The 27,847-nt window shown below is 36.3% G+C and overlaps 1 protein-coding gene across 2 annotated transcripts in view; it reads right to left on the bottom strand.

The window, feature by feature from the left end:
- Nucleotides 1–27,847, bottom strand: part of Ndst4 (N-deacetylase and N-sulfotransferase 4) — a 270,123-nt gene that overhangs the window by 7,331 nt on the left and 234,945 nt on the right. For both annotated transcript variants that reach the window (XM_057793295.1, XM_057793296.1), the window contains exons 8-12: nucleotides 24,069–24,165; nucleotides 15,259–15,382; nucleotides 13,221–13,395; nucleotides 6,479–6,649; nucleotides 5,385–5,494 (exon numbers count right to left, since the gene is read on the bottom strand). In XM_057793295.1, coding sequence (XP_057649278.1) covers nucleotides 5,385–5,494; nucleotides 6,479–6,649; nucleotides 13,221–13,395; nucleotides 15,259–15,382; nucleotides 24,069–24,165 — 677 coding nt within the window. The remainder of the gene's footprint in view (nucleotides 1–5,384; nucleotides 5,495–6,478; nucleotides 6,650–13,220; nucleotides 13,396–15,258; nucleotides 15,383–24,068; nucleotides 24,166–27,847) is intronic.

Genomic DNA, 27,847 nt, shown 5'->3' with positions numbered 1-27,847 from the left:
TCTCTAGCTGTCACTTGCCACGCAGCTCGAGATGTCTGACCTTCAGACTGGCCAGATACCACATTTAAATCTGTATAGATCTAAAGACACCTTGCCATGGTGATAATGAGAAATTTCATGACACAGCTATTTTAAGAAAATCAGTATGCATTTTTCTGGGTAGAACACTGCGCTAATAGTAACCTCTTCAAAAACACAGCTCCTGGAAATAATCATTAAAAGAGAATGACAAGGGTGTGGAGGAACGCACCTGGAATCACTGCAATCCATTCTATGCCGAGGCAGAGTACCCGAGTCAGATGTTGGTGTGTTTCTGATACCACCTCTTTGCACTTATAAACTTCAAGCATTAAACCACCCTTTTCTGAAGAATACATTGCTGTGCTTACTAAAGTCTACTAGACTAAGTTTATAATTCATATTCATACTCTCACCACACTATGACTTTCCTAAAAAGACAAAAACAAACAAACACAACAAAAAACAAAAACAAAAAAACCAAGGGGGGGAACTTGGATTTTCCATGTGATCTTCAGCACATTAGGTGATATAGCTTTATTAGCGTCATAATCCTTAGGACTTTCCAGTGAAAACGCAGTACAGGAAACAGTGTAATATATAAAATTACAGCCAGTTGTAGACTGAGATCTGCCATGTGATTGACACCATAGTGACACGCAGGTTTTGTTTTTGTTTTTGTTTTAAGGTAAAAGTGCTGAGAAGCCATGGTTGCCAGTGCTGAAACTGAGTGTGGTTGATCTTGGGGACCATCAAGGCTCAGAGGATGCCATGGGTTTCAAACAAACCATGTCAAGGAACAGAAGGGTAGACTACACAATTCTGCTGTTGCTAGTATAGTTTTCCAGGCACTACTTTCTTTGTTAAACAGGAGAATTAATTTAAATAAAACCGTGGAAAGTGAACAAGGTCATAATTAGAAATGTTTCCCTGGCTTTCTCAGCAAAGGAACAGCCTGCTTGCTGTTCATGAGAGGGTCTTTCTAATTCTTTGTGGGTCAAATATCCAAGATTTTGGTCAATCCAAAGAAGAAACCATTGCCATTAACATACCTGAAACCTCTCCAGTTCACTGCCTAGTTTCTCAAGCATGTGGAGAACACCAGTGCCCACTATCAGCACAACCAGTCAGCCAGGTAGAATTTGGGGTTAAAACTTCAAAGTTTATATTTCCCTTGTCATTTCCTGCTGTTGCTATGTTAATCAAGCCAGCAAACACACACACACACACACGCACACATGCACACGTACACGCACACACAGAGAAATGGTATTTTACAGCTCTAATCAGTCCCACTAAGTCAGTGAAGAACAAGAATATGTCTACTGCAGCGTCCAGTCAGACTGATCAGCCACACACCAGTGTTCCAAGCAGCAATTCCATTTTGTAAAAGACAAATAAAGGACAAGAGCTGGAGAGATTTTACAGACAGTGCCTGGCACATGCCAACCTTCCCACAAAGCATCTTGACACCTGTGGTTACAGCTAGTTGCAGATAAATTGTACTTTGGTAGAGCCCTGCTTGTAGATACTATCCTTGACTCTGGTACCTGGAAGAAAAGCAGGGCTGTAGCTTTGACCCAATCAGATCCCTAAACGCTGACAGAAACTCTAATGCTAATTTATTACCATGGTTGCAACTTAGTTACAAAGGGAAGAATGTGTGGCTTGTTTTGTGTAAAGTCGAATGTCTGAGAATTTCTGTTGCGTACTAACAAGATAAGAAAAATGAAAGAATGTACCAAATAAGAAGGGAAAATTTAAATTTATCGCTATGGGACTTGCTCCATGCATAAAACATGGAAAAGGTTTGCATTTTTGTTGCTCAGCAGATGTTTTAGAAAGATGAAGCATAATTGACTGGGATGTAAAGTTAATTAGTTGCAGAATATTTTGTTGCCCTGGGCCCATTCCTGTAACACCATTGCACCTGAAATTTGCTTCTGCACATATGTGATCTCTTTTATGGCAAGAGGGAAATTTTCCTTAGTTTTCTTCCTGACCTATTGTTAGAGAGACCTGATCCATGCTGTTCAGGTTGTAGTTGTACATGTTACCAATTAAAATCAGATACATCAGTAGTCAAATGGATAAGAGAAGACAGAGTCATTTCCAGCCTGAACTTTCCAATCTGCTCCCTGTGTATCACAGGCCTTCTTCTAGTTTTCATTAATTTCCCAAGAGGAAAAACAATTTGGCCTGCTGTGTGAAATGAGATAGGGACATCGACATCTCAATGACCCTCAGTATTTTCTGCCTCAGGATGAGAATATTTAACTGTGTGAAGTCAAACTACAGTGCTGGTAACAAAGCTGAGGTGTCCGGACCCATGCCGACAACATGTCCCCTTTCTGGGTAGTGTAAGGTCTCAGGGTAAGCTGTGGGTTTTTCTTGTTCTGCATAGCAAGTGTTTTAAATCAGAACTTTGTTCAGATTGGGGAATGAGCCATTCTGAATACTGAAGGTCATTTTTAAATATACGGCTTTTGTGACCCTGACTGTTTGGGATCCTGTTCCTTTTATTGCATTGCGAACTTCATAAGTGCTACATCTAACAGACTGATTTTCTCTAGGTTATATCAATTCATTGTTGTATGATTTTATTTTAACCGTCAAGAAATTGTAAACATAAGATTCAAAACGTTTTCAAATAATTGTTAAACAACTTTTAGGACATGAGTTGGCTGACATTTGACTTCATTTATTATGCCAAGCATCACTATAGTGCTTAAATTTTGAGCTAGGTGAGATATATTAAAATCCATACATTTTGTACTTGTTTATAAACTCTCCTTCATAAGTATGGCTTTATAGGTTTATTGAGCCATAAGCAACTATTCACAATAAAAAAGGACAGAACCATTACTTAGGCTAATGCTGAGAAGGGCAAGATATGCCAACATCAATAACTGTTAATGCAAAACACATTATGGGAAGCTTGGTCTGCTCAATCAACAGGGGCATGCCTTGTGCAATTGTTACTTCCATGTGTAGGTAAGAACTTCATTAGGATTGTTTTAGCGGATAAGGAAAAACCCAATCTCATTACTGCTTTTCCTGTCCCTCCATTACCCTCTATAATTGTCTAATTGCTGAGTCTAATCTTCTGTGAACTGGGAAATTATATAATCAGGCTTGTTAGAATTTCGTCTAAAATTTAATAGGCTTTATATCAGAGCTTGGGGGAGCCTTTTATGAGTAGAGTACATGCCCTTTTAAAGTGTGTTTCAGCTGCTTGGAGTGCTTCTTTTTGTTAACTTATTTACCCCATTATGAAATGACTTGAATAGATAGTTCTGTCTTCCCAAGATGAGGCCACATATATGCTATTCCTCATGTCCTTTTGTAATACAGCATGGCCCTCCTTGCCAAGAGAGAGGGTTGCATCTCCATCTTTTGAATTCAGACTTGGTTCACTGATTGTTGTGACCGACAGAACAAAGCATGAAGCAAATTTTGTGGCTGTCAAGTCTGGGTCACAACAGCCACGATCACATGATCCTTCTGCTGTACATTCCTTTTTAGAATACAACTAGTTTATTGTGCAAAAGCCGAGGGCAGAGAGAAGCTACATGTAGAGTCTTCATGCTACTGAATTCAGTCTCTGACTCAGTGGCCAAAGATGTAAGTGAAGAAGCCTCCAGACAATTACATTTGGCCATTTGAGTCATAACCAGATACTCAAGTCTTGCCAATGGTGATCTTACATATCAATGGGTAGAAACTAACCAATCTTCAGTGATTCCTTTCTAATCTCTCTTTTTTTGGGGCGGTGGGTTTTCGAGACAGGGTTTCTCTGTGGCTTTGGAGCCTGTCCTGGAACTAGCTCTGTAGACCAGGCTGGTCTCGAACTCACAGAGATCCGCCTGCCTCTGCCTCCCTCCTTTCTAATCTTTGACTTATGAAACCCATGACACCATACGGCAAAAGGGCTGCCATCATATGTGTTAGCTTTAGTGATGGTTTGTAATGCAACAAGAGACTATCACACTGTATGATTCCATTTGGCTTTAAACATTCAAATAAATGGAGAATAAACATTGTTGTGTAACGGTTTCCACAGAGGATAAATCTTTCCGTCTTGAAGGTAAACTTCTTAAGACATGGGATAGGAAAAGTGAGATGAAGCAACATGATACTTTAAAACAGGATGTTTATGGGGAGGGGGCGTGAAATAAACAACCCAAAATAGCTACATGAAGTCCCCGAAACTGAGCAGATTCACTAGGTGCCTCTTCCCCCCAAAGTATATAAACAATAAAATCTTCTGGGAATGGCTGTCAAACGGGCTTATCTGCTTGAAGACTCAGACCAAGACGTCTGACAGAAGCAGAGACCGCAGAAACAGCATGACCAAAGAGGTACCAGTCAAAGTAACTAAATCAAGCAAAGAACAACTGGGCTGCCTGAAGGAGGCTCAGGAACACCAAAACACCATGAATTGACACCTCTAACCTGCCTGAAGGAGGCTCAGGAACACCAAAGCACCAGGAACTGACACCTCTAACCTGTAGAACTTCCTGCAGGCTGTGAAGCCTGCTCCACGTTTCTAGCTTTTGTCAGGTGTGCTGGGACTGATCGTTAGTGGTAGCAGTTGTTTTCAAGTTATTTCTGCTCCTCCATTAACAACAATGAAGTATATTGTTTCACCAAAGTGGACTTTAGTGGTATGCGTAAGTTTGTCTGTTGTTTGTTCCCTATCTGGGGTAAGGAGATGTTTACTCATATCTCCCCCAGGAATAATATCACACAAACAAACACAAATGCACTTCCCCAAATCAGTTTGAAATACTCTTCACTGTCTCACAGGGAATGATGAATGTCCAGGTTTCATTTCTCTTCTGTTATGTTTTTGTTTGTTGTTTGTGTGTTTGTTTTGTTTTCGAGACAAAGTTTCTTCTGCATATCCCTGCCTGTCCTGGAATTTTTTCTGTAGACCAGGATGGCCCTGAACTCAGGGATCAGCCTGTGTGTGCTAGGATTAAAGACATGTGCCACCATTGCAGACCCATGTTTCACTTATTACTTGGTCTAAGAGGGCAAGTCATTTTCACCTTTGTGACTTGAGCTTTTAGGACACTGTACACAAAGTACACATATAAGATATCTAAACAAACTCAAATTGGAAGAAAGCTCATAAATGAGATTTATCCTAATACAAAATACCTATTATACTTTATAATGTAAAGTATTCCTGTTATTCATAAAGAGACAACTTATGAGTAATGAGAATATTTCTTTGTGTCTGAGGAGAAGAATGATGTATAAACTCATAGCTAGTATAAATGATGCTATATACATACAGACTGGTGATAATTTATGATGGCAAATGATGGAAGTGAGATCAAGCATGAGAATAAGCTCACGTTAGTGCTTCGGAGTAATTATAATGAGGTGTAACTCCTAGAAACTTCTGGACTTCATCCATCACAGTCGCTGGGTCAGATCTCAGCTGTTGTCCATCAATAATTAGCAACTGCAAAGCCAAAAATAATCACTTATGAAGAACAAAACTGAATTAAATCGACCAAGCTGCCCCTCTTGACCTGGTATGGCATTAATAAATCGGGCCACTTTGAATGAGAAGAGAAAAATGCACTACATAGAATGCATTTAAAGGTGGCTCTTCTTGCTTCTTTCCTAACTAGTAATAAGTAAAATTATCCGTCGAAATTGTTGCTGTGTTGGTGAATGAACTCAGTTTATTTTTCAGCAGAAGTAAGTGCAAATGTCTGTTGCTTTGGGATTGTAGTATGCACAGAGGTTTCCCATCTCTAGTGTGTTACCTGTCAGCCATTGTTGTCTAATCAATGCCATCACTAACCTTGATGCCAATGGCTCAAGAGTGACCACTAAGGTGAAAGTCTCCTGTCTATTCTTACAAACCGTGACTGAGTGGAAAATGTTTGCTTCTGACTTTCTCACATTGGGTCACTGCTGGAGAATGGGAAACTTGCCCAAGGGGATGTTTAAAGAGAGTGTGAATATCTGTCCCCTTGGAGCTTAAATTGCACCCGAAGCTGAAATGAAGAACATGAAGGGTGCTTTTCTCAGATCTTACTATGGTTCTGTCCCATGTCTGCTAAGGCTCTTCTCTTTATGGTCATCTAGTTGAAGAACCTCTTCTTTCCCAATAAGGTTCTCAGATAACAGAAAAACAGCAGGAATCCACGTGGATACTTCTACAAAGTATCTGGCTAACTGGCTTCTCTACTATTTGTTGAGAATTTTCAATTATATGACATTTCTTTTGAAAAAATGTATTTCTTAAAACCAACTACTCATCAAAAAAGTCTCCTATGTATGTGCTTCAGAGCCATCTAGCTATCCTGAAAGGTATTAGTAAAGTAAAAATATGTAAAAATCCGCAGTTCTTACTGTCTCTATTGTAAACTGTTGCCTGCGTGTCAGTGCAATGTAATCATAACATGAGAAATGAAACCTAATTTCATACCATTACCTGGGAAGTAGCAAAGTAGGTCAGCCATCTTTCGATGTGCACTGCATACCACCCAGGTACCAGACACCTCCTCTGTAATGTTTTTAAATCAGTTGGGGCCCAAGGTCCTGTTGTGATGACTTCATAGAAATTGAACCTCAGGGCAGCTGGATCTTCATGGGATCGTTGGTGCTTTAAAGGAAAAGCAAAGTGTAGGATTAGATTTCTTTTAAATTTTTTTTGTGTGTATACCTGTGCATTTGAGAGAGTGTGCTCTCACAGAATATCAAGTGATATGCGGACATATTTGGTTTTGTTTCTTGTTTGTTTGTTTCTTTTGCTTTTAAAACCTGTAGGTCCAGCCTGGTCTACAAGAGCTAGTTCCAGGACAGGCTCTAAAACCACAGAGAAACCCTGTCTCGAAAAACCAAAAATAATAATAATAATAATAATAATAATAATAATAATAAAATAAAATAAAACCTGTAGGTCAAAGGCAGAGACAGAATGAAAGGATTTCCTACAAGGGTCTGATTATAAATGAAAATAGGTAGAGATAAAATTTAAGCTTGATAAGCTGGAATTGAGATGGGTGTGGTCTCACACATTGCTTGGCCTACTGTGTCTTCCCAGCTCCCTCTGGGGGCTTCTCGGTGTGCCAGATTCTATGAACGCAGACACCTCAGATCCTGATTCCTAACCATTGCTTAGATGTCCTATTCAAGCTGAGGCTGTGCAAAGTGCTTTTGCTCTCTGGCTCTTCACCAAATGCTATTTCCCTCCTGATTTTCAGTACCAAAGCCTAGGAGTCTTTCCCACAAAACTATCATTTGCCAAAATAACAGAGCCTAACGAAAGAGACAAATTTAATAATGCAGATGTTCAAAAGATATTAGTCTCATCCCTAGAGCAGCAACAAAAGGAGCGATAGTTTGAAATATAAAAAGGATGTGAGGCATAATTGTTGTCTTTAAGGAAATGAAGCCTGGCATGAGAAACAGTGGAATAACAGATAACATCAAAGTCATACATTTTACTGATATTTAAGAAATTTCTTAATGGTGACAACCATGCCAATAGAGGAATGATCGAGACTAACAAATGAAGGAAATTTTAATAATGGTCGAAGCTTTTGAGCCAAATGTATTTTGAGCCAAAAAATTCAATAATCATAGAATAAGCAAACAAACAGGGAAAACAGAAGTGGAAAAGGCAAGGAAAGACAAGGTGCATAAGGTGTGTACATATAAATGAACTGGTGTTGTATAAATCTAAAAGTTAATATGGAGAAAAGTCTAACCTAGAGAAAGGATGACAAAATATAGGGCCTGGTATGTCTGGTAATAACTGTTTTATTTTTATTATTTTTAAGTAAACTTTACATGTAAATTATTCTAGAAAGCAAAGATAATTTAGTGAGGGGTCAGAGATCAAGAGAGGAAAGCAGCTGTCTGATAAGTGAAGCTAATATTTCGCTTTATGCATCAAGTCGAATTCATGCAGATTACGTAATCAGTCTAAACAGCAAAACATGCAGAGATTCCATAATCGGGAAAAAATTGTAAATGTGTGGTGGATGAATATTAATAGAGTACGGCAGGGCTAAAATTCTGTTATAAGCAGTGACAAGAGTGTGCTCAATCTTCTCTTATTGACTTATATAAGTTTAGCGTCAAATTTTCTTTATATCCCTGCAACTAAGATTAGCATAAAAATATGACCGGAAAGTCACAAAGGAACATATATTATGGAAAAATAGCACTTTAGTTCCTCTGTGAGTTCTATTATCAAAGTGTGGGGTAGAAATTACAGTGGCAGGTGACATTCCTGCTGCTTTCTGGCTTACACCTGCTGAGCTGCAGATTTACGGTCCTAACTGAAAGGACAGGTCTAGCTGAGTATTAGGCTACATTATTTTGAAATGTGGAACACATTGGGGCCCTAGCTTCAGCAATACAGGCAATAAAAAGTATTATCAGAAAAAATAATTCCCTTAAATCTGTGTATTCAAAGAATTTATTTTGAAAGTAGTCACAGATAAGCACTGTATTATGTACATTCTATTTTATTCAAGTGATTTAATCTATATAGAACATCTTTTTATTCTATCCTAAATGGATTACATTTTCAGCATTCTCACAATATCTGAATTTAAATATTTTAATTAAAGTTTACATCTCAGTATTTTGATAGCTTTTAAAATTAAGTTTATTATAAAAGCCGTTCAAATAAAAAACTTCACACACCCAAATTAATCAGACTCAAAGTCTTTAGCTCTTAATGAACTTCTATACAGTTAGTATAGGAATTCTGAAGCGGTGGGACTTCATATTGGATTTTACACTTTCAGTATAGAATATATTTTATGTGCTTATCTACCACCAAAACTGAAAAATCCATGACAGAGTTAGAAATAGAAAAACAATTATCTTTTTATCCTCTTTCATAACGCACATTCCTTGTCTACATTTAGTCTTCCTATACCCTCTAATATTTAGCCCTTCTTGTTTACTTTTCTACTTGTTATACATTATGTGCTGGTTAGTTTGATGTAAACTTGACAGAGGATAGAGTCTTCTGAATAAAGAGAACCTCAGCTGAAAAATGTCTCCATAAGGTCTGGCTGAGGCGCATCTTCTTAGTTAATCATTGTTAGGGGAGGGTCCAGCCCATTGTGAGTGATGCAAACCCTGGGCTGTAGTCCTAGGTTCTATTAGAAAAGACTCAGAAGGCCAGTGTAGAACAGTCATGTATGACCTCTGCATGATGTTCTGGCCCTGTTTGCATTCCTGATCTTCAGCGATGAACAGTGCTGTGGAAGCAAACCGAAGCCAAAATAAATTCTTTCCTCTCCAAGTTACTTTTGGTCGTGGTGTTCCATCACAGCAGTGGCAACCCTCGCTAAGACAAAACTGTATATAAATTACTGCCAGTATTTAAAAGAAATGGATTTATCTTGCCTTGCCTTATAAGTTATCATTATAAGACAAAATATAAAATATATAAATGATATAACTGAGAGTCGATAAGAATATTCCTCACTATGAGATCACTGTAGATTTTTTTTAAAAGAAAATCCTTTGTAAAATATCTCTCTGCTGGTTTCTATTCAATTTCCATTGTTTTTTAGGCTACTTCACTTTTTTCTTGTTTTGCAAAGCTCAAAGCATATTAATGCTTGTATATAATTAATTTGAATATTCCTATAGCTTTTTAGCTAAAATATTTCTTTATTCTTCCAAAATATTACACATAAATGCAACATATCTTGCTCTTTACACCTCTTACCGCCCAACATACATTTTTCTTTGACTTCTTCCTTCCAATTTCATGTCTTCTTTTATATATATATATTTTTAATCCACTGAATGCAGTTAGTGTTGCACATATGCACGTGAGTGCTGGACTCATCCTCTGGAGCATACTCAACCTACCAGTGGCTGCATTCCTAAAGAGAAATGACTCTCCCTTCCCTGGAAGCCATCAATTGTCAATAGCTTCTCAGCTAGGAGTGGAGCTTTCGAAGGCCCTCCTCAATCTATGCTGAAATCATCGCTGCCTTGATCTGTGCGGGTCTTATGCGGGCAGCCACATCTAATGTGACCTTGTGCGTGCAATAGCAATGCCCCTCCCAGAAGATGACATTTCACAGTATTCTTTGTGTTTCCTTTCTAATTATGTTATCCAGCTTTATGCTTTGAAAATATATTTCTATTTATTAAAGAATTTACCACAAATGTCTTATCCTGCATTTATGTTTAATTACAAAATTGATTACATATTTGTTTTTCTACTGTGTCTTTAATCTTTTCTCTCTAGAAACTTTTTGTCTTAATTCATGTGACCACCACCATGGAGCATGTTTTCTCTAAGGCTACTTCTTCTCCTATGTAATAAGCAAATGTTTTATTTTTTTTCATCAGAGTTATATCTGTGAGTCTTTAACAGTGGCTACCATGATTCCTTCTTCCACACTTTTGTATTGACCAAAGCCACATAGTTCGGTTCTTTTTTATTAAGGGCCACACTTCCTGCCACATCATTTAGTTCAATTAAAGTGATTCAGACCTATTTTATCTACTTGTCTAATTTCTTAGTAACTCCAGCACTCTAGTCACAACTTGTACTTGCCAGCATTGTCTTCTCTTGCACTTGGGGTCTTTACGCTCACAATGATTCCTTCAATTCATCTTTCTGTGTATTTTTCATCAGTAAACCCTGTCTGATGTGATGTCATTATTTCTGTTTCCCGAGCTGCGTGGCTCTGATTCATAAATTCCTGTCTCTCGTTTGGAATTTCCTTCCAGAGTTTCATATGACTGACTCTATTGTACATATTATCATAGGGATCTACACATGATGATCATTTCCGTAACTCTGACATTCTCATTGTCATCCTCACCTGTTTTCTAGCACCCACAACCTCCTGTTTCCTTCTGCACTTCTTACGTGTCAGTGTAGACCCATCATTCAGCTGCCCAATGTGACAGAAACTTTATTTATTCTTGAAACTTCTTCATCAAGCTCTGCTGATTTTTATCTCTAGGCGCATACTATTTTATATTCTCTTTAGTGTCTACTATATAGCTTTATCTACTCTCCATTTCTTTTTTCTATCTCTTTGTTTTTCTTTTTTTCTTTATATTGATTTTTGTTGAGCTCTGCATATTTCTCTGCTCTCCTCCTTGCCTCTCCCTTCCCCTTCAACCCTCCCCCAAGGTCCTCATGCTCCCAATTTACTCAGGAGATCTTGTCTTCTTCTACTTCCCACATAGATTGGATCTATGTAAGCCTTTCTTAGGGTCCTCACAGCCCACAAATTACAATCCCAGAGAACCTACTCTCTTTTGCTTAGTAATACTATGGTAATAGCTTTGAGGTTGACATCTCTGAATGGTCCTTTGAACCATCTGATCTATGCTTTAAGTACCAGATTTGATGATGCTTTCTTTTTTTTTTTTTTTTTACAATGAAAACATTTTATTTTATTTATGACAATCATAAGCGTTACACACAACTCAGAATCTTCACATGGCAGAGCAAAGAACTCAAGGCTGTGTTTAGCTGCTCTCCTCTCTTCCTTACAGCTAGGAAGGCTTCAGTCTGACAGAGATGGGAGCCTGGATAGCTGCAATTCCCAGTTTTGCTTTTGATGAGAATCTCAGTTCCTCAGATTGGTACCAGGGTCAAATCCAGAGTCCAGTGTGTGGTGCACAAGGCTGTACAACTGAGGCACACACACCCTCTGCCCTATGACTTTTATTAACAAGTAGAAAGAACCAAGACATTCTGTTTTAAAAATATAATGAGTGACAGTTGGCAATTACATGAAATAATCTGAACAAGAAAACATTTTGTCAGTTACTCTGATGGCAATCCTAATGGATTTCAGACTCAACTTTTTAAGCCTCCACCTGGGTTTTCTTTGGGGCCACAATGGTGTTGCCATTAACACTTTACATCAGGTATGAGTTTTTATAGTCAGAGTACTTCCTTTATAGTAATACTCCTTTTACCATTAGCCTATCCTCCATATACTTGATGCTTACTCATCCTTAAGTTTTATGACAAAGTTCATTTGGACTCTATAGAGTGTTCTCAGCATACCTTTACCGAGTTCCTCAAAGCACCCTAATAAACAAATGCTAATTGCATATTGTTATGTATAAAACTAGGATAAAAACACATTCATTAACATCTTATTAATTAAAATTTTATTAAATATAGCATGGCAATATTCAAAATTATATGGATGTACATTTACTTTATCTTTTGCTATTATTTTATAAATAGAGTTTCAATGTACCTAAACATTTGTCCATCCATTTGAAATTTTCCTTATGATCAATTCCAAAGTCAGTAATCACAGCAGAAAGGATTTTTAACCTATCTATTGTGTTATTGTCATTTGATTTCAGAAAATATCCAAATACATTTTTAGTGAAATATTTGAGAACTTTATCATTACATCTTGCCAACAAACATATATAACAGCGTCTTGTCACTTTCTTGACAAGGCATGACTTTAATTTGTATTTTATGACCTCCAAGTTGGCCATTTTTACATAAACTGTTGAGTTCTTATATTTAATGTATAGGTTTCTGTTTCCTTTGCTTACTTGCTACTCATACTAGTATTTATTCTTTTAACAAGTTGGAGATCATGTGTAAATTAAAGCACAAAGTAATTAAAGATAGACTCCTTAGATACTGACAATTAGTTTAAATACATTTTGACAGACCAATATTTTAAATGTTTGTATGATTTAGGAAATATATCAAGACTTTTATTTGTTTATTTTTGTTTGTTTGGCTGTTTGTTGAGAAAGGGTTTCTTTATAGGCTCTCCTATAGCTAGCTAACTAGACTGGTTACACCAGACTGGCTTTGAACTCACAGAGATTCACCTGCTTCTGCCTCCTAAGTGCTAATATTAAAGGTGTGTGCCACCACTGTAAAACTACTTATTGCTTTTTTGTGATTTTAATGTTTGAAATTCATTTACCAATTCTGTACGAGTTAAATATTTAGCTCTTTATAGTTTACTGAAAGGATACATAGATGGATAGATGGATGGATAGATAGATAGATAGATAGATAGATAGACAGACAGACAGACAGACAGACAGACAGACAGACAGGCATAATATCTAGTTTCGACTTAGATATTTTTACATTTGACCCTTTAGTATATATGGGTTTTATTTAATGATTAAATCAACTACACCTGAATTTTCTCAACACCACTTTTCTTCATTCATACCTGGTACCAAGAATATGCCCTGTCCGAGGGGTCAATGAGGATAGTAATGATCTTGGCTTTGGGAACAAGAGATGCAGCTCTTTTGGGAGCCTCTTCTGAGTGGAAGTAGTTAGCACTCTTTTCAAATAGGAAATCACTGGTAATGTTGGAAGGTGTAGGAAAAAAGTCCATATACCTGCATGTAAGAAGAGATGATTAATTAATCTGGGCAGTATTTTTTACTATTATTATTTGCCATCCTCTGAATAAGAGGAATTTGGACAGGTCTTACATTTGTTTGCATCAAGTTCAAATAAGTGTGCTATAAAATCACTCAAACAGTCACCATGCTGTGTACTTCTGATGTGAAAGCAACCCAGAATCTTATGTACTTATTGCTTATTTAAGGCAAAGGAAACAGCAAGATAGATTAAGTGAGTTCGTAATGAATGATGGGATAATATGCTGGATCTGAGCTGGTATTCTCTGCTGTCACAAACCAAATCTAAAATTACAGATTATGCCTGTAAAATGCAATATTGTTCCATCTTGCCTGACTGATATTTTAAACTGTAAATGTGTGTTTGCAAATTTGAATGCTAAGGTTCTTCAAGTTAAATAAAAGTTCACAAGACAGAAAGACATGTAAGTCAAAATACCTATAAAAAACTAAACAGATTAAGGCATAGCTGTCTCCTTTTTAACTTCTACAAAATTTGGTAATATATGCAGTAATATCAGCACTTTGTAATTTATCTAGAGTAATGAGGGGGCTATTTTCCATCAGTTGATCCTGCTATGCCTCCATGGGTTCACTCCTCCATATGCTGTCAGAACGCTCCTCTGTGTGTAGATTATGGAATCAATATGTTCTGAGGATAATTCAGTACAAGACTTTAATTATGTGTGTAACCCACTTTACAGCTCATCACTTCTCTCACCCTCAAATGCTCTAGAAAAAAAATAATGAGAGCAATTAAGAATCCATAGAAGACACTTATTTTCCTCTTTGACATTTGTTATTATGTTTCCCAAATGAAGAGTCCTGAAGACTCTCATCTGTATTCTTGCTTAAAAATTTGTGTTCCATTTGAGCTCAGAGAAAGAGAAAATTGCTTTTCTTTCTTTAATAATTTGCATGTAGTTCTAAAATGTAAAAGCGAGATAGGATAGTAACATCACTGATACAGATTAAACACAGTTTCACTCAGGTTGAGAAGTGAGATCTGCCCACTGGCATTGCCCTTGTTGGACCTTAATTCTAGAAGTGTCATGTGTTATGGAAACACACAACTTTAAATGTTAGAAATTGTGCATTGAAAGGAATTTTCCTCATATCAAATTTGCCTTAAATTCCTAGTGAACATAAGTACAGGGAGATCAAATCCAAGATCATAATTTTTTTGAAAGTTAGGATACAGCCAGACATTTATTTAAACGCACTGAATGCCATCTCCAATATTAAATTTATTCTATTTTAGCTTATGGAAAGTATTGTTATGTTAAGTGTTTTCTGTCATTTATCAAGTACTAATTAATGTTTCTTTTGTTTCTGAGTGTAATTGATATGGTTTAGGATGAGCTCTATTATAGTTTGCATGACAAATATCACCTACATTGAAATACAGCATACACTGCTCATGTAGTTAATGAAGACACATGTCCCAGAGTACAAAATAAAGCAACCCCAGGCATCACTGGGAAGACAAATTATGTTTTTAATAAAATAAATGGAGAAACTGTATAATAAGAGTATGCTTAAAGAGAATTTTAAATATTCTTATGAATAATTCTGATGAAAAATACCCTGCACTGTTCCTTATTCAATCATATTAACTTACCAGAAAAATATTATCATTATTGCACTGTCCAAATCAAATTATAAGCAACACTGATTAAACATATCATCATTATAAATTAATTTCTAATTCACTGTGGTAAAATTGAGCATAACAAATTTATTCTGTAACTATGCAGCTGCCATGCACACATCTGTAATTGCTCTGCAATGATGGAGCATGTGTTAATAATGGAGTTCATTTTTTGTTGTTATTCTTACCACTCAATCCCCTTGTGATAGTTGTTGCCATTAAAAAACTGAACTTCTTCAAAGGTTTTTGGGCTAGGGAGATTGCTGATGATGGAAGGGTGCATAAGAAGAAATAAATAAAGCGCAGTTGTTCCTATTACAAAGAAAAGAAGATGCGTGTTATATGGTGGTAAAAGAAAAGATTAGAACATCAATGTCATATTTTAACCAAACATAAAATCCAGCAGAACATTTCTTTCCAATGTTTCCTTATCACTAAATAGATGTATTTCATTTTAATAACAATCTAAATGTGTCTATGTGATCCTATTAATCTAAGTGTCTGATTTAATGTTGCTACATAGCCAAGTAAAGTCAACGAGAAATTCAACCAAGGTAGAATTTCAGAAATCCGTGTTTCAATTTCCCTTTAGAGTAGAGTCACAGGCACAGAGAGAATCTATGTTTTTGGCACATAAATCTGGTGAGTCATTGTTGATGTTTAATTTCATTCAAGTAGATAAAAATACTTAATAGATGCTGATATGTTATTCATTATATTCCACAGGAATGTTTGCTCATAATTCTTGATCAGAATACTTGTTGTGTTGACCTCCAAATACTTGAAGTTCACATGTGTACTTGGCTCTGGGACATAGATAATAAAAGCCTTGAACAGAGGCTTGAGAAGCAAAAGACACTAACAACAGATCTAAAGGAGTCATCACTTAGCATGGAGGTGGTATTAAACACGCAGCATTTTAAACTTATTAAGCATGTGGCTTTAAGTTTGATAGGTTAAATCAAACAAGGAACAAAACATTCTGTAAATGACATAATATTTAAGCAATGATAAATATTGTTGCAGGTTTTAGTTTCCTGAATATTTTTATAAATATCCTTCAATTAATTTATTATTCTTTTGAAAAAATAAAATGATAGGAAAAAACCATTCTGCCCATTGAGCTAAGCCCAGTGTCGTATATCCTATGCAGGGAGTCTCAGCCAAAACAGCTCTTCCTTGACAAGTGTTCTAAGGCAACACACAGTACTGGTTGGGTTTATTTTTGGTTTGTTTTAAGAAAACTTAAATTTAAAAAAATTAAATAAAACAAATGTTAGATACATGCTAGAGACATCTGGAAAGTGGAAACTTCAACTGAGAGAATAGTTCTGTCAGGGTGGGCCTGCAGGCCCTGGGGAGGTGGCCTTGGGAAGTAAGACTTAAGAAACAGATAAATGTGAGCTTGGAAGCAAGCTAGTAAGCAGTATCCATCCATTGGTTTCTTCTTCAGGTCTCACTCCAGGTTTCTGCCTTGAGTTCCTGCCCTTACTTCCCTCAGTGCTAGACTGTAATCTGAGCATGTAAGAAATAAACCATTTTCTTCAAAGTTTCTTTGGGTCATGCTGTTTATCACAGACTAGAAAGGAAACTAGAACACATGGGCCTTGGAAAACTAGGGCAAGCTGGACTTGGGTGAGGTTTTCTTTCTTTTTATGTTGCAACACAAAGGCCCAAAAAGGATTTTTACCTTTTAACAATAATACTTTTACTGCAATGTGCTATGGGACAATGGTCTTGTACTCTGTAAAGATTTGTCATTGTACTGGTTTAATAAAATGCTGATTGGCCAGTAGCCAGGTAGGAAGCATAGGTGGGGCAACCACAACAGGAGAATCTAGAAAGAGGAAAGGCTCAGTCTGCAGTCATCACTCAGACACAGAGGAAGCAAGAGGAGAATTCCTCACTGATAAAAGCCACGAGGCTAATACAGACAAGAATTATGGGCTAATCTAAGATGTTAAGAGTTAATAAGAAGCCTGAGCTAATAGGCCAACCAGTTTATAATTAATGTAGACCTCTATGTTTCTAAGCCTCTGTCAACAACAATATTTTTAGTTTTTTGAGAATTTTGTACAGTGTATTTTTATCTTATTCATCACCCCTCTCCTCCTTCATGTCTCCCAGATTTGTCTATCTTCCCTTATCACCCAACTTTATATACTCTTTTTTTAGGCCATCAAATCCAATTTGTGCTGCCTATGTGCTCCTGGATATATAGAATTCCACACCCTCTTATCTCCGATTATTGGGAGAAGAGGGTGTAGAAGAGTCCTCATGTTATACTCCTTGAAAAGTTGAGGGTCTGTCTTTTCATTTTTACCTATTGCAGAGAAGAAAAAGCTTCTTACTCTATGAGTATAATAATAAGTCATCAGTAGATAATGCAGAACCATTCTCATTTGGCAAAGAAATAGTAGTGATTTCTTCTGTACGTCCCATGGCCTTTTAGGCAACAGATTCATAATACAGAGAATGTCGCTAGGTGTGGGTTTAATCTCAAGGAGAAACCCTTGCTTCTTATCAGAAAGTAACTGGTTGCTCCCAGGATGTTTGTGCTACTACCGAATCCAGTGTGTATGTGTGTCTTGCCAGGCTAGGTGTTGTACTCAGAATGCAGAGCTAGATAAGAGTGATGATTTTGTTTCTCCTCCAGTAGCATGCATAGTAGTATTCAGAATTGTGAAATCTAACCAGAATAGATGACGCTTACAGGTGAGTATCAGCTTGGTTGATCCATGTTCTGTGATTTAAGCATGTGGTATCTTTAGCAATAGAGTTTTGTCATCAAGTTCTATAAGGTGACAAAGAATATTTTCAATGGCTTGAAATGTTTAGTTAGTGAGATTTTACTTTCTAATACCTCCAAAAATGGCATCTCTTTGCAATTTCTGGCAATGGCTATTTCAAGCCTGTGTTGCCTAGTAGGGACTTGGTTGACTTATTCTAGGGTAACTTCATGTAAACTGACTTCATATATGCAGGAGGTATTTAGGAAGTTTCTACAGTATTGGGTTTATATATAACTGTTTTGAAAGGTATTTTATGTTATTTATTCCTCTCAGTATTTCCTTTTGTACCTTGGCCTCCTCCTGATCTAACCCTTCCAGTTTTACTACTCTCCTTTGATCCTTTATACCACTGCACTCTATCTTCCCATTCTTGAAAGTCTCCCTTCCCAGACATTTGTTAATTTCATGACTTCTATATGTAATTCAAAGAAACACACATATTGGAATGATCAAAGCTCTTCTTTCCTTATTTATTTCTCAATATGTTTGTTATTTATATATAGAAAGAATACCGAATATTATATAATAATTTCATATTTTGATACTTTATTTGAATGTATTTATAAAATGTGGTTTTCTACTGGAGTCTTTTTTATTGAAATTTATATCTGTAAATAAGGATATAATGATCTCTTCCTTTATTATCTGTATCCCTTTATGCTGTCATTTCTCTTATTGATCTAGCTAAGACTCTAAATATTCTATTGAACAGGCTTAGGGATAGAGTGGACATTCTTATTTTTCCCCAATTTTAATAAAAATGCTTTGAGGTTTTCCTCATTTAAAACTATGCTGGCTGTAGGCCAGTTGTGGTTAAACATGTTTAAGATTTATGTATGTTGGTCAAACCCTACAATTCTGGGATGAAGCCAAATTGATTATTGTAGATAACCTTATTGTTGTTTTCTTCAATATAATTTATAGGTAGTATATTGGGAAGTTTTGCATCTATGTTCAGCAGCAAGAATAATCTATAGGGTTCTATTTTAAATATCTTTGTCAAAATTTTGTATCAGAGTGATACCGATTTTTTTTTAGTGATACCGATTTTGAAAAAAATGTAGAAATATTCCTTCATTTTTATTTTATGAAATAGTATGAGAAGTATTAGTGTAACTTTTTTCTTTTGTTTTGGTAGAATTCTGTATGCAATCCATCTGACCCTTAGAATTTTAGTTGAGAAAATTTTAATTTCCACTTTTATAATATCGAATACAATGTGCGTATTTAAATAATTTATTTTATTTAGCTTTGGTAAGACATTGTACACAATAATTTATTTTATTTTATTTAGCTATGGTAAGACATTATACACACATACATTATATAATGTATATATGACATATTTTTATAGATGTGCACATATTATATGTGTGTGCATTTATTTTAGATTTCCCAGTTTGCTGAAATATGGATTATTAAAGTATGTTTTCATGATTCTTTGAATTTCCTCAGTCTTTGTGAAAGTATCTCTCTTTTTAAATACAATTTTATTAAATAGAATTCTCTGCTATTTATTTTGGTGAATTTGACTAATTTTTTAAAAAAAATATTGTAGTTCATTTAAAAGCATCAACTCTTCATTTTATTGGGTCTTTGGAATTTTTTATTTCTGTTTTATTGATTTTTAGCACTGATTTTGATTATATCATCTCTCCTAATTTTCTGGGTTGTTGTTTTTAGTTTTTTAGACATTAAGATGCATCATTGAGTTTTTGGCTTGAGAGTTTTTATATTTTCTGATATAGGCCCATGGTAATATAAGCTTTGTTGTACCACATATATGTTGGTATGTTATGTTTTCAATTTTATTAAATTCTAGGAATTTTTAAAACTTCCTTCTCAGTTTATTTCTTACTTGAAACAGTACAGCTAATGTTCATGAAGATGTTGGTTGGTTTCTATTTTATGTTGTTTCTATCATTTATATTGCTGTTAATACCTAGTTTTATTCCAATGTGGTAAGATAGAATACATGTTGTTATTTCAGTTTTCCTGCATGTGTTGGTATTTGTTTAATGTCCTAAAATGTGTTCAGCTTTGGAGAAAGTTTGATGAGTTGCTGAAAAGAATGTGTATTTTTTAGTGTTTGGGTGAAATGTTCTGTAGATATCTGTGAGGTCCACTTGAATTATGATGTCATCAAATCAAAGAGGTTTTTATTGTCAGGGGAAACTTGTTCCAAGCTCCTAGGTTAAGCTTTTGAAGACAAGAAGGTTGTCTTTTATAAACAGAAGACATAGGATCGAGAAGTGCCAGAAAAGCAGAGAAAATCAATAACACTGCTATGTAGTGACACTGTCTTAAACATAATATCTTTCTGAATATTTGAAAATTTAAAATAAACCTTTAAAACCATAAAGTCTACAATGACATATTTCAAGTCCTATAAATCACAAATACCAAGCAAAACTATCCATTAAAATTAAAAGAGAAATAAGTGAGAACCAGAAAAAGGAATTTGTGACTACTATGTTGACTAACGATGACACGAGAAGGAATGTGTCAATCTGATAGGTGAAGCACACCTAAGAAGTAACAGTTTACAAAGGTAATGTGGACTGGTTCTTGGTCTCAAAGACAGATAGGAAAAGGATGTTACTAGGCCTCTAGTATTATAGCATTGTGGCTGGAGAGTCTCTAGTGGAAAACAAGCTTGAATCTGGGTCTTCACACCAATTGAGCAGACTCCCCAGCTCAGCTGTCTTTCATTGCCTAGTTGTTTTCATGAGGACTAGTGTTGACTGGCAGAGTAACACCCCCCCCCACCCACACACACACACAAACACGCACTTCACAAAGAAAAACAAACAAACAGTCAAACAAAAAATACAGATAAAATTCTGGGCTTCCAATTCTAGACACCACTATCTAGAAACAGTCCAGGTAGTTACCCAAGAGGATATTAGTAAGGTTTGTAACACTCGAAGTTTAGCTACCACAGCACTAGCTCCCCAGTTCAGAGTTAGTGACTTTGAAAGCCCACTGTTTGGTTATTGAGCTATCAGAAGGTAACTAAAATGTTCCAAAAAATGTCTGGCAGCAGATTCTTTGAAAATTACAAAAATGGTGGAAGTAGTGGAAAGCAACTGGAGAGAAGATAACCTGAGAAGAGAAAGCTGCAAAAAGCCAAATGACTGAAACAGTGAGGCTCGCTGCCATTGAAGTTCCAGAGTGGTTCAAACATCCTGACATAGGAGACTGGCCTACAGCTACAGAGTGCATGGCTCCTGACTTTAAAGGTTCACCTCATCTTCAGACCTGAGCAACTACAGTTTCCAGGTGTAAAATCTTGGAGGTATGAGTCTCCATTGCTGAGTGTCTAGAACTGTAGTTTCAGAGGTGTGCAGGGGTGGTGCACAGGATCTTACATCTGCTGATCCTGGGAAAACTACCCCTTATTTCTATTCTAGTGGAGTGAAAGGGCCCAAGGCAGCTGTTATTTTTGTTGTTGTTGTTGTTTTTTGACAGAATTCAAATGGAAAACAATCCTCAGGCAAATCTAAAACCTATTTGAATGTTAATTATTTAAGAAATAATCACTAACATAAATCCATGAAGGAGAAAGAGAGAGAGGAAGGTGGTTAAGAGGTGAAACAACCTGCTAAGAAGCTGACTGCCAGCCAGAAGAAACACCTCAAATGCAGTAAAAATTACAGTCATTAAAGCTATGAGAGAGGGGTCTCAGAGAATGAATCTGATTTGCTCCTGAGAACAATAGATCGCAAAGGAGAAAATGTGAGAAGGACCACACATTCCAGAGAAAAGTGTTAGACTCAGATGGGAAGATGGAGGGGGATATAAAACACAGGGAACTCTTGAATTGTGTTTTCAGACTTAAAAATTACATGATGATGGGGATTAAGAGAAAGGAGGGGTGCAAAAGATTTGAGGGGTATTTATAAGACTTACAAGAAAACTGAGAAAATCGATAGCTTAATATCTGTTAGGGGTTGAACATGGTTGGATCAGGGAACAGATAAAGGAATGCTTTAAAGTTACTGCTGAGTATCCAATAATAGATATTTTATGACCTCACTTATAATAAAGATTTTTTTTAACCATTCATTGCTGTGAAATTGTACCCAGATCTGTCCTTGTGATCTGCGCCCTATACCTTCATGCCATCAGGTTCCAGAAGATGTGAAGTGACCCCTGGGTAAGAAAGAGAAAATGCACTCTACCATGGCTTGATGCTCTTAAAATCAGTCATTAATTCTGTCTGCTGCCACAAAACGTTTATATTTTTGTTGTCTGTTTTTATCATTCTTGTCAGCCACTTGTGCAATCCCTTTGATGCAATTTGTGGAGCTGGAGGAAAGGGTTTTTGTCTTAGTTTTACTCAAGAAAATCTGTTTTTACACAAGCAACCCTTTACTTTTAATGTGCTGGACTAAGCCAGGCAAATTATGAGAAATTAATACTGAATAAATGGCACTTCAAAGTGTGATGCTGTTGACATCCTCTTTCACACTGGTAACATTGTTTCCAAGCGTGAGGGTGCAGAACTGTCTTAGTTACAACTGGAGACGTGATGTGAGCTGCCTTAATTCCCAGGCTCCTCTGTGGTCGGCCCCTTGTCATTACCTGGCTGATCCCATCTAGGATTCGGTAGCGGGAAAATGGGATCTTATTTCCTTCTAGTTTCACAATAACTTTAAAAAGCGGAGTTCAAGGCCCATTTTTGTACTTCATATTTATGGTAAGAAGTGATTGTATAATGTTTAGGTTGCTGAAATTTAAGTGTCCTCAAGCGTGGATAATTAAAAGGTACATGAGACTTCCTTACAGGAGATTTGTAATCTCTTGACAGCAGTGGACATCTTGGTGATATCTATGGTTGAATTTTTCAAATCACTAGAACCATTTTCAAATTAAATAATATATTCACTCCATATGAATATTGAAGTGTAATTCCTCTGTTTTAACTCCTTATTTCATTTGAGAAAGTAAAAAAAATCAGCCACAACAACAAAAAACAGCTAGAAGCTTTATCATTGTCATATTGATAGGCCGCATATTAAAATCTAATGGTATAACATATTGGTTTGAAAAATACAAATAATAAGGAGGAAAAAGATTTATAGTTAATAACCTGTGGTTTTCTAGCATAACTAAACAGCAATAATATTCACTGACAAATGATAGAGGGTCTGTCTTTAAATGAAATTTTTAACAAAATTTTACAACACAGGGATGTTTTATTTCTTTGCTATTTATTCTCAAGTTGTCAGTGCTGTAGGGAGTTGGCAGGAAATTAATGCACATTTTAAACAACAAAAACATGATCTATTTGAAAATATGTTTTGTCTTTCTACCCATCCTGCATGTGTTAATTTATATTCCTGGGGGAAGAAAGGATTTCAACAACCAATATCTAATCATATAGAAATTTTGCCCACAACCTTTAAAAGGATCTACTTGCATGGATTACAAATGTCTTCGTGGCAGCTTATTTATCGTGGCTGTTTGTTTTGTGTTATTGTTCAGGCCCTCCCCTGATGAGGGTACTTCAAGTTCAAGTAGTGAACTCAAGATGCAGCAACTCAATAAAAACTTTAATTAATCAGGATATAAGCAAAGAATATAAAACTGTCACACACTGAGGAAAGTATAAAATATTCTAATTGAAAGAGTCATCTCTTTGGCATAACACTTTCATTCTCTTTTACTGCATCCTTACACAGTACGCAAGAAAATACCAAGGGAGAGCAGCCAGAGGAGATTGGGGCACAGCAGAAAACAAGCCTACAGCACATTAATACTTAATGATCGTTTTTAACAACACACATATAAAGTAATTTGTGAGCAATAGCAGCCACAGTTCTGAACAGGAATCAATGTGATGCTGATATACAGTGTAGCTCTGCCTGAATCTGCATCATGAGTCATCTTTTCATGACTCAACTCTGGGATGAATTAGGCAAAGCCATAAAAAGTAAAAGCCAAGGAAATGCTGACACTTAACCAAAAAAAAAAAAATCAAAACTTTGATATGTATGTTAAACAAATTTAAAGTCCACGACTAAAGCATCCAGAGTTCAAGTCTAATAAATGGCATCAGCGGGGTCTTTTGAGGGCTTGTAGGATAAAAGACCTACCACAAGGTAGTCTAACAATAAACTTGGGAGGTCACAAAGCCCCATACTGTGATGCCACAAATACTTCATAATGACAAGGCAAAAAACATTACTGCCTGACCTTACCTGTTTTCTGAGGTCCAATTACAAGGAATTTTGGTAAATGATCACAAGTTTTCTCCCTGGACCAGATGTCTTTGTGTCGTTTATCGTCGCATGGGTTCTGCAAGAAAGAATAACACGTCTTACTGAATCCTGAACCCTGGCTGCTATGTCTTAACCCTATCGTTCTTCAACACCCCTTTTCTTTCCCAACTTTATGTGCTGTTTTTAAAATCCACTGAGTTCATTTAGTGCTGCCTGTAGCTGCCTGGATTTAGGACTATCTACTGGGGTATATGTCGCCTCTCATAGCCTGCATCCCTGAAGAAGAAAAACTCTCTCCCCTAGTAGTTATCCATTCCTATCACTCCTATGCTAGTGTTTTTCTGGTATGATCTTGAACAGGCCTTGTAGATATGCACTGTGATAAGTGATAGGTCCATAAGAACTGGCATGCGCACTATGAACTCATACCTGCAACTGCCTCTTATATCCAGAGAGCAGTTTGGTGCTGGTTACCCACTACTTCTGACTTTTACAAACTTTCTTCACTCTCTTGCTCCGTTGGGAGGAGAAATGATATATAGATGGCGCATTTTTGGTTAAATACCAATAACTCATAAAGACAATTGAAGTATGTGATAATTTACTTTGAAAAAGTTTAAGCTATATCTCTTGGATTTTCCAATAAATTCATCTATAGAAAATTCTAAAAGTGGAGTAATGCAAGCTGTTAAAGTCAAAATTCCTTCTTTTAAAATATATAAAGAGCAGACATTGCATTTTACATTGACTATTGTCTGTTTCTTACAATATTCTCTTAACGTTATCCAATCTTCTGCCCTCTGTAGCCTAGGCTTAGCTTAACTCTCTAGCAATGTTTTCCATGGTGGCAAAGAAAGTTGGGCTTTCTTTCATCTTTATGACTTTTTATTTATTTTATTTAATAATGGAGTGTTCCTTATTGTGCTTAGTACACAGGTCTCCAAACTAGAGATTATATTTTACAACCTCTCTTGAATCTGCCTTCTGATAAAAAGGTCTTAAACAATTGAAAGTGAGACAAATGATATGAAGACTCCCTTTTAAGGCTAAAGCCGCCATATTTTTGTCTCAATTTTTGTGGTTTCAGTTATTGCTTTTTATAATTAAAGAAGCCTGACTACACTTATAGGTAAAGATCATAGGTAGCAGAACTTTCTGACCCAAGGTACTAGATTATGGTCTGGAACAGACGTCTGTTTCCTACAATGCTCTCTTTAGTATAGTTGAAGGGGCTGGGAATCACATTTCCATCTTGCTTCAAACAAGTGTATTTTAATGTCACTGCACATCATCCATACTCTAACGTAATGTGTTTCAAAGTTCTTTTCTGTAAAAAGTAATAATAAGGATCTTGTAATGGAATGTGGATCAATATACTCCTTGCTTCAACTGGAATATTTTGCTGTGAGCTGTACTAAAAACGCAGCTGAAAGAACCAGTGATCTTCAGAGAATAAAGTCGATGTACCCGTTGCATATGCTTCCTCTCTCCCTGGTGTATCAGCAACAAATGGTTTAAGCTGACCCTCTCATGGACCACATCAAGCAGCACTGCTGGGATTAAGATCACTCAGACCACCTAGTGCATCTGTCACGCTACATTCTCCATCACAGCAATGGGAGAGTCTTCTTGAGAATCTTTGAATAATTTATTGCCCTGTTCAATGCCCAAATTTTCAAACAATTTGTAATCAAAGTTTTGGCATTTTTTCTGGCTTATGCTAATACCCACTTCAAACTTCCCTCAGCCCCGTCAGCAAGAACAAGGACCCAGAGGGCTTGCCATGTTTTAATTAATGTTTTTAAATCCCTGGACCTTAGCTTCTTTATTTGTAAGACAATGATTAATAGTTTCTACCACATATGTTTTTTGTACCCATTAAATTCATTACTAGTTTTAAAATACTAAAATCATTTGATATATAAGAAAGTGGATATTGTTTTATTTCATATCGGCCTTTTCTTTCCTTTTGCCTTATTAGTAATAGATCTTGAACAAAAGGAGTTTAATTTTACCATTGGATTATGTTATGAGGAACAATCAACAGGTCTATCTCCTTCCCTTGTGACCATAGACCATCTCCCTCCTGCAATGTCTATATTTTTGTGTCATACTTTCTTCATATTTTAACATCTAAAATTATTTTGTTCAATCTTCCAATAATTTCGTACAGTTGAATTATAGCTACGGTTTATCAGAAGTTCACCCACAAGACTGTAAATTCCCTGAGCATGAGGCCTTCATTTATATTCTTCATTGCTACAGTTTAGCCTATGAGATATTCAGTAAATGCTTGTAGACTGAACACTCACATCCTGACTTCCAGAAGGCATAAGAAGTATTATGGAGCAGGTTCAGACTGATTATATGTTCAAGAAGGCTACTCTAGGCTCACTTATCACAGTGCATGTCTTTCTTGCCCTGATTTCTACTTTAAAACTGATAAAAAAAAAAGCTTTCTGGGCTAATAAGATGATTAAGTGAGTAAAGGGGTTTGCCACCAAGCCTAACAAATTAAGTTTAATTTTTCAGAATCCAGATGATAAAAGGAGAGATCCATCTTTCCAGAGGTCATCCTTTTCCTTCCCTGTGTGCTACCCATGTAAAATAATAAGAGTTCTCTCTTTCACACACACACACACACACACACACACACACACACACACACACAGAGAGAGAGAGAGAGACACACACCAGATAGATAGATGATAGATAGATAGATAGATAGATAGATAGATAGATGATAGATAGATAGATAGATGATAGATAGAAAACCCCACAGTTGATAATGATAATAGTTAAATTGATGTAGTTCTCAGATATTGTACTAATAGATTCAAGGTATAGATGCAATTATCTGGTGCTCAGATGGTGGAATACCCACTGCTTCAAATGCTTCATTAATATTAATAGTTTACATCCCTTCAGATCTTCCCACAGGTTTCTTATGCTTCTGGCCAAGTGCTCACAACTTAGAAGACTGTCTCTTTTTATGACTGTGTTCTAGCTCCTTGGATCTTTCCATTTATATGTATTTCTGCTGTCAACCTTTCCCTGGCACCTTTCCCACCTTGCCTGTTAATTGCAACTATATTGACAACGCATTTGCATTTTCTATTTTATATTCTGGTAGTAGTTGTTTAGACTTTCCCTATGCTGAGTTTCAAGATACTGTCTCATTATTTCAGTACCAATGAATATAATATCCAACTTTTATTGATCACCTTTAACATTCCAGGCATTTGGTTGACATAGATTATTTCTAATCCTCAATGTAACTTGGCAAGACAGATTTTATTATCCCTTCTTTATAGCTGAGGAAGATAAGATGCAAAGGGCTTTATTTTGGTCTTACTGAAGGTCACACAGAAAGTTAGTTCAAATTTGTAATCTGAAGCTGGTTTTATCTCTGGAACTAGATTTTGTGTATGTATGTGTGTTATCTATATCTATCTAGAAAGTGAGAGAGAAAGAGAGAGGAGGGAGGAGGGAAGAGAGAAGAAGGAGAGAGAGAGAGAATGAAGAGAATGTGTGTAGGGTATTGGATTGTGGGAGAGGAAAGGACAAAGACAAAGAAGGCAGTTCACACAGCCTTTCCAGAAGCAGAAGGCAGAAAACAGCTCTTGGTACTTTTATACTCTTTTCTGTAGCTATTGCTTTAATTTTAAAATTCAAGACAGGACAGGATATTGTGCAGATCCCTTCTTATTCTGTAATATACTTTTTTCCTACATAACATAAGTAAACAGATAATAATA

This window comes from Chionomys nivalis, chromosome 18, assembly GCF_950005125.1.
Source record: "Chionomys nivalis chromosome 18, mChiNiv1.1, whole genome shotgun sequence".
NCBI classification, from domain to species: Eukaryota; Metazoa; Chordata; class Mammalia; order Rodentia; family Cricetidae; genus Chionomys; species Chionomys nivalis.
This window is presented reverse-complemented; position numbering and strand designations above follow the sequence as displayed.